General features: G+C 51.0%; 1 protein-coding gene across 1 annotated transcript; it reads right to left on the reverse strand.

Moving 5' to 3' along the window:
• Window positions 1-3,315: 3,315 nt before the first annotated feature.
• INKA1 (inka box actin regulator 1) lies at window positions 3,316-8,220 on the reverse strand. The gene is made up of 2 exons (XM_066596855.1): window positions 8,090-8,220; window positions 3,316-4,274 (listed from the first exon to the last, which is right to left on the reverse strand). Exons 1-2 carry the CDS (start codon window positions 8,126-8,128, stop codon window positions 3,402-3,404), a joined length of 912 nt encoding a protein of 303 aa, XP_066452952.1. The 5' UTR covers window positions 8,129-8,220; the 3' UTR covers window positions 3,316-3,401.
• Between the last annotated feature and the right edge of the window lie 25 nt (window positions 8,221-8,245).

An 8,245-nucleotide genomic window follows, 5' to 3' on the forward strand; every position in this document is an offset into this window, starting at 1 on the left:
TGGCCTCCTTTTTTGTACATTACAATATTAGGGCTCCTGCCCACAGGTGTATGCGTAAAATGCTGCAGGTCTCCCCGCAGCGTTTTATCGATTTTGTGAACATTGGCTCTGCTGGCAGAGACCGCGTATGGCTGGGAGTGCACTGCGAATGGCTGCGTATCACATGCACATGGACATGCGCAGTGCGACTCTTTTTTTCTTTAATTGTATTGCATATGCACAGCGTATCATACGCTGCCCATACAAGTGTATAGGGCTCATGCTGCATGGTGCGCAGAGAAATAGAGCATGCTGTAACTTATTTCTCGTGCGTATCGACGATACCATGTGCATGGATTAGTGAAAGTCCATTGACTCCTTTACTGCATGTGGTAAGACATAGTCGTGACCATGAGCACTAACACGTTATAGCCACTGATTACTGTAGAGGCGTCGGTGATCAGGGATTATTCTGATTGCCAGATTGGAGGCAGGAAGGAATTTTTTTTCTCTAAAATGAGGAAAATTGGCTTCTACCTCATTGGGGTTGTTTTGCCTTCCTCTGGATCAACATTAGGGGATACTAGGATGAACTTGATGACAGGAGGGCTTTTTCCAGCCGTACATACTGTTACTGTAATATAAGAGCGGCTGCACATCGGCGGATGGGTAATTGCGCACGACACAGAGCAACAAATTTGCGTATCTGTGCATTTTACTGTTTGTTCATTTGTGCGTGGCAGATAAACACGGCCCGGTTTAAACAGCCATATAGCCTACTGAGTTCCAGATGTGGAATTGTGCAGCATATTGTGAATCCCCCTTGTACATTGCGTGCACGTTTGCAACCCCCGCTCCCCCTTAGATTTTTATGGAGATTTTTGGTGCACAAATGCACAGGAAAATAGCGCACATTCTAATTTTTAAGACACACAAAATCGGGAAATGTGTACGAACCCATCAACATCAATGGGTTCTATTCTCTGTGTATTGTGTGCGTGAATTTTACACATGAAGTATGCCCGTGTGATGGGGCCCTAAGGTATGTGGATCTCATGTAATGATATCAGTGATGTCATCACCAGGGGGCGGAGCTGTGACAGCCTCTTCTCTTGGTGGTGATATCCTCTTATCTTCCTTCCTGTCAGGGGTTGATCACCTCTTGCAGCAGGATGTTGGGTGTAATTGTTCCTAATTATAGCAGATGCTGTCCAGACCCTGTGAGGTGTGAAAACTCAGATACTTCACTGTGTCCAGAGGCTCACTGCCTTATTAACCCCTTACACTCCCACATGTGCTGTTCTCTATGTCCTCATATTTTCTAGTAGCATCATAAAATGCGCTGTAATTACCGCCCGCAGTCGTCTCGTCCCTCTGCGTCATGTGATCTTCTCTTCAGCAGTGTTTTTTAGTTATGTCTCATTTTGAGAAAGTTGCCCCCCCCCCCCCCCCCCCCTTCAATCCACTTTTAGGGAGATCCTCCATCTTGGGGAAGGGCCGCTGCTGTGACTGACGAATATTATGAGTATTAGTAGGCTTGTGGATGAGGGGGTGACATTGTATACGATGAGCCGAGTCATTCGCTATTGCCGTTTGCGTTTTTCTGTCCGATTAGTGACTCTTCCGTCGTGATTGGCTGGTTCTTATATTGGGTTCTCTAGTAACAGATAAAGATTTACAAACCAATCAGCCTTGAATTGCGTGATGAGCAATGAGCTAATTATTCGTGATCTGCCCCCCTTTATAACCTCGTGTTGGGGAGGGTCTGGTTTAGAGATTGTATTGTCAGAAGGATGGGGCATGACCATCATATAATGGTGTCCATATTGCCTAATTTCACACTCTTAAACCAACTGTATGCATCGTGGTAGGATCACCTATCAGCACACGGACAATCTGTCCACTCCGTGTGCACAATTGGCTACATTTGCCGTACGCACAGCCATTGCGGCCAACATATATACGTTTTATATTGTGTTTGTGTGTCAGCTCTAGTGATGAAATGCTAGCAACCCCCCCAAACATCTGTGATCCCTCCTGGAGGTAACAGCTCATGTAACCCCTCATTTACATAACAAGGGGTGGGGGTGTCTGTGAAGATGGTGGCTCCCTGCTGAGACGCCACATGGAGCAGAACCCACCGCCTGCTGCTGAACACAAGGACCATTTGCCGCTTCGCAGATTAAAGGGCCATGAAGTGAACAGCTCTGCCATTCTGATGGACTTTGTGCTTCAGTTCCTCATTAGCAAGATCTCTGCTTGCAGTCAATGAATAGTAGCAAATTAACCTGTTCTGCTATGAAATACTTCTCTGAGGGTTTTTTACAATGTATCCAGTCTAGACAATCCTCTGTAAGAGCTCTTTTCCAGGAGCGTATATCGGTCCACCGTTTTCACGGTCGGCCGATATACGCTGTGATCTGATGCATTGGATTGCAATGCATCAGATCACATGGCTGTATTCCCGCAATGTAAAAGCGCCCAGCCGGCCAATATAGTGTCAGGTGATTTTACGTCAGGCCCAAAAGATAGTCCTGGAACTATCTTTTGGGCCGAAATACGTCGGCTGCTGCATGGGCTCCTATGGGAGCCCATGACAGGGACTGGAGAAGGGGGGGGGGGAGATTAGCAGCCCATGTCCTGCCCCTTGTCCGCAGCCAGCAATGAATGGGAGGAGGCGGGATGGGGGCTTTTATGCCCCAGATAGTAGCATATATCGGCCGTCTGTGAAAACGGCGGTCGATATACGCTTGTGGGAATGAAGCCTCAGGCTGCCTTCACATCTTCGTTAGAACGTCTTGTCGGAGGTTCTGGTCCAGATCCGGCACAAAATAACAGAAGATATAGCGCTGCAGGCAGTGCTTTTACTTTTGCTAAAATGCCGGGCAGCTGAGCGGAAACTGAACGGACCTCATTATAGTTAATGGGGTGCGTTCGGCGCTGTTCGGTTATAAGACGGATCCTGTTTAGCCAAAGGATTTCCCTTTCCTGCTCCATGAACCGAGCAGGAAAACGAAATCCCAAGCACAGAGGTGAAGGCAGAAACATGTTGGACTGCAGACTGATACACTGTAACAAACCATCAGGACAGGAGAGAAATTTGTGCAGCTCACAGCAGATTATCTGCACTGATACACTGTAACAGACCGGACACTTCTAAGTAGATAATGTGTTCTATTCTGTACAATGAGATAAATCCTGCAGCAAGTACAAGTGAATATTCTGCGGATTCTCCTGTCAGTCGCAAAGGGAGGAGCTTACATACTAGTCACACAGGGCGGCGCTCACATAGCAGTCGTGGCCCCATCTTTGACAGTCAGTACAGCCAACATCTCGTTATAGAATATAAAAGGTTTAATATAAAATTATAAAAATACAATAATAATTCTGTACACGTGAAGATTGGCGCGGCCGCCTCCAGCCTAGAACAGTCCATCGCTGCATATGATTGGCTGCCGACTACGGCAATGTAAGAGGCCTGATGATGCCTCTGCAATGTCCGAGAGGGACTGGTGGTAGTAGGGGGAGATCGGCCGGCAGCCCAGCTGGGGGCAGGATAAACGTTTTATGGCCTCTTGTTCGGGGGGTCCACGCGTCCGCGACATGTTTCCAAGACGTTTCTTTACATTACCGGACAGGCTGACCAGGAAACCATGCGGTTTGTGTAACCAGCGCGTCCGCCGCTCACCCTCATCACCATTTTCCGGTAAGTCCATCCACTGTTTGACCAAGTCAGCAAAGCTGTTGTCCCCAAGAACGAGCGGCTGCCGACTCCGGCTCTGAGACAGCAGACACCCCGTCCAGTCCTGGGAGCCGCCCCCCATTCCAATTCCCCCCCATTGTTCCAGGCAAACATCTGATGTGGATTTAGGACGGATTCTCCCCTGTTGAGAGCGTAGCAGCCCACCGGAGGTCAGACGTGAACATGGCGGCTGGATGTGCCTGCGGAGGACTGGGGGGGCCGCCACCTGTTCCTCATCTTCCACATCATCGTCCTCCTCTTCCCCCTGCAGGGAGCTACCGGACACCTCCGAGTAGCCCGAGTCCCATTCGAGGCCACGCTGGCCACAGCTCACCGGTGAGACATCGCTGGGCAGATCAACACAGCAAGCGGAGTCCACCTCAGACAAGTCCGAAGTGCGATGTGAGGCACGGATGTCGCGTTTTAGAGGTCGGCGGGCGGGGGGCGCAGAAGATTCCTCAACAGGAGTGGGGGAGGTGCGTTTCAGGTCCTGCAACACACGCAGCATACAATCCATCTGCTCAGAGGCAACGAATCCAGAAACCTTCACGCTCTGCGAAGGAGAGAGAAAACAAGATGAGAACACTGGAACAACTCCAAACATTCATACACTGCACCCCCCACCAATGGCTTCCATGCCCTCCCAATAATATCCACTTCCACCCCCACCCATGACCACTGTACATCCAACAATAGCAACTACATCCGCCACCCATGACTACCATACTCCCCACCAAAAGCTGCTCCAGCACCCACCAATGGCCGCCATACCCTCCCATTAATTACTACTTCACCCTTCCACCAATGGCTGATATACTATCTACCCATGACCACCATAACTTCCACTAAAGGCTGCCATGTCCACCACTAGCGACTGCTACTCCCTCCACCTGTGGTCTCCAGAGCCCCCACTATTTACTGCTGAACCACCAATGACTGCCATATCACCCACCTATGGCTGCCATACCACCCCCCCATATGCTATTTGCTGCCTTCACGCTGACAATATATTATTATTGGCTACTCCTACGCTCTCCACGTAGACGCTCAGCGCAGATTTATTCAGGCGGGAGACGAGCTGAAACACGATGTGACAGAGCTGGTTTTGGCAGTGGCTGAGTGGGCTACAGCACTCCCCAAATCCCTGGCACACGCCCGACAGCAGTGGGGAGGGGGCACAGCAAGCAGAATCTATACCCTGAGGCACAAGGCATGGCTGAGGCAGCCCCCTCCCCACAGGGAGCAAGCAAAGACATGAGCCTCACAGAGCCTCCAGCCTCGGGGTATGTGGACGGAGGCTCCAGAGCCCACACCTACAGCAGCCATGTGGTTAACCCCATCCCTGCCACTCTGTCCTCCCCTCTTCTGTTTGTTTTGGCTGAAGTCTAACATTTCTTTCCGTCTGTTCAACATCTGCTGCGCTGGGCCCAGACGTGTAATGTGCAGCTATTCCGACTCTGCTATATCTGGGTCTTTATTACACCCACTGCCTGTAGTCACTACACAGATCAATATAGATGTGCAGAGCTGAATTTGTCATTTAACGTTTTTTTTTGTGCATTGCAGACAACTTTCTGAGTGCAGTTAATGTAGTAGTTGTCACACTCTTGGGCACATGAGCAGCGCTGGGGCCCGGGGTAGATATTCTGCTCCATCTGCATGGAGTTTGTATGTTCTTCCCGTGTTTTCATGTGTTTTCTCCAGTTTCCTCTCGTACTCCATAAGCACAATGATAAGTTAGTTTGGAAATTAGATTGTAAGCTCCTGGGGACAGGGACTTACATTAGCAATGACAATCTTTGTACAGCGCCGGGGATTATACGGCGCTATATAAGATATATTCTTATTTAGGTGCCATTATGAATCAGTTCTTAATGTCACAATCAGAATGGGGTCACATGATGCTGAATCACTGATTTCCAGGCTCCTTCCCCAGGGGCCACAGTTCATTTGTCACATCCTGCACATGAAGCCAGGCGCAGTAGCGCTCTGCACTGCACCCTATGATTAAGCGATGCTGCATCCTCCGACCCTGTGCCAGCCAGCAAGTTGTGGCAGGAAGGCAGACGTGTGCCCAAGCCCCTTGTATTTACTGTCACATAGATTGCAAGCTCTTGGGGAGATAAACTGCATCCCAATATTGACCTTGACTTCTAAATAGCCAGACTGACCCCAGACAGCACTCCACACACAGAACAGGCGGCGGGTAATTTATAGCCTCGTGTTGTTGAGGATGTTTACATAGTGCAGTGATCTGTACCCTGCAGGTGAGGGCTGGAGTGTGGCACCAAGGCTGAGCTAGGACTGACGAGCGGGGACCAAGGCTGAGCTAGGACTGACGAGCGGGGACCAAGGCTGAGCTAGGACTGACGAGCGGGGACCAAGGCTGAGCTAGGACTGAAAAGCGGGGACCAAGGCTGAGCTAGGACTGAAAAGCGGGGACCAAGGCTGAGCTAGGACTGAAAAGCGGGGACCAAGGCTGAGCTAGGACTGAAGACCAGGGACCAAAGCTGAGCTAGGACTGAAGAGCGGGGACCAAAGCTGAGCTAGGACTGAAGACCAGGGACCAAAGCTGAGCTAGGACTGAAAAGCGGGGACCAAGGCTGAGCTAGGACTGAAGAGCAGGGACCAAGGCTGACCTAGGACTGAAGAACAGGGACCAAGGCTGACCTAGGACTGAAGAGCAGGGACCAAGGCTAAGCTAGGACTAAAGACCAGGGACTAAAGCTGAGCTAAGACTGAAGACCAGGGACCACGGCTGAGTGAGGACTGAAGACCAGGGACCGAGAAGCTGAATGAGGACTTTAGAGTTGGAACCAACGCTAGAGAGGACTGAAATGGAGAGACCAAGGACTGAAGAAGGGGAAATAAGGCTGAATGGGGACTAGAGAGTGGGGGCCAAGGCTAGAGAGGTAGAACAAAGACTGTACGAGGACTTAAAGAGAGGGTCTGAGCTGGAAGAAGTTTGAAGAGTCGGGACCAAGGCTAGAGAGAGCTAAACAGGGGGACCAAGATTAAGGCTGGGGGTCACATGAGACGTATTCACGGAGGAAATCTTGCGGTTTGGCTGCAGCGAAAAAACGTGAGATCTCCGCCGGAAAAGCGCTGCTTCAAAACCTGCGGCACTCAGCCGCGGGTTTTGAAGCGGCTTGGCCACACGCTTTTCTGCTGCGGCCGGCGCTCCCATAGAGGAGAGCGCGGCCACAGCGGAAAAAAAAAAAGAATGGACATGCTGCGGCCGGCAAATCCGCGCCGCAGCGCCAGATTCGCTATCCTGTGTGGACCAGATTTCTGAGAAATCTCGTCCACATGGCTGGCTAACCCTGGGATTAGCGGCCGCAGGCGGATCTCTGCGGCGAAATTCCGGACGGAATTTCCACGGAAAATGTGCCCTGTGTGAACCCAGCCTAAATGAGGTCTGAAGAGTGGGATGCAAAGCTAAAAAAGGACTAGAAAAGTGGGGACTGAGACTGAATGAGTGCTTGAGAGTGGGAACCAAGGCTAGGGAAGCCTCGAGAGGGGTTGGGAGCAAGGCTGTCTGAGGACTGAATAAAGGGGAACAAGGTTGAAGGAATCTGCAAAATGGGGATCAATGTTAGAAAAGGGGACCAATGCAGAACTGGCACTGTAGAGGGGGAGGGGTGCAAAGCTGAATGACTACTGTAAAGCACAAACCAAGACTGCATGAGGGGCGGACAGAGGCTGAAGAGGTCTTCATAGTAGGCACCAAGACTGAATCTGAACTAGAAGGAACCAGGGCTGGAGAGGGGGTTCAGACTGAATGGGGACTGGAAAGTGGAAATCAAGGCTAGAAAGGGGGACCAAGGCTGAATGAGAACAGGGCAGGGGAGCTCAATGAGGACTGGAGAAAGGGGGACCAAGGCTGATCGAGGGGCTGAGCTGTATTAGGAGTTGTCTATGAGTAGGATCAGGCTCAGCTCCTGTCTGACACATTCCTCCATCCTGTCCTGACTTGCCGCCTGCGCTATCTTGTCTCAGCCAGGCAGCATTAACCCTCAAATGCAACAATATGAGAAGATGTGGAGGGGCGCCCTTCGGGGGTGAGACCCAGGAAACCTTCCCCATAGACCAAATGTCAACAATGTACAAACCAGGAAGGGGGGCAACTACAGGATCTGAACCAGGAAACTTCCCTGCCCTGCAGCCCCCCACCACATGCCTGAATGCATCTGGGGAGAAACAGCAGAGAAGACCCCCTAAGTATGTGACAGGGACCAACAGGCACAGTCCCAGCAAAGCCTCATTTGTCCCCCTCTGTCTGCAGCCTCCACATGTAGTGCAGCGCTGCGCTTTATAGAAGGGAGCACAATGGCTTAACCCCTTCACTTCCAGCCATAGTCTACTCACCAGCTCCACGGTGCTGGGGTCCAGGCGGGGTCTCTGCATACCCCAGATGTCCCGGGGCTCAGGGTCTGGCTAGAGGTCTCCGTCTCCTGCAGCTGCTTCTCTGATCTCTGAGCTTCAACTTTCTGTTCTTCTCCTTCTCATCCCAAATTTGCCTTA

This window comes from Eleutherodactylus coqui, chromosome 3, assembly GCF_035609145.1.
Source record: "Eleutherodactylus coqui strain aEleCoq1 chromosome 3, aEleCoq1.hap1, whole genome shotgun sequence".
In the NCBI taxonomy this organism is placed as follows: domain Eukaryota; kingdom Metazoa; phylum Chordata; class Amphibia; order Anura; family Eleutherodactylidae; genus Eleutherodactylus; species Eleutherodactylus coqui.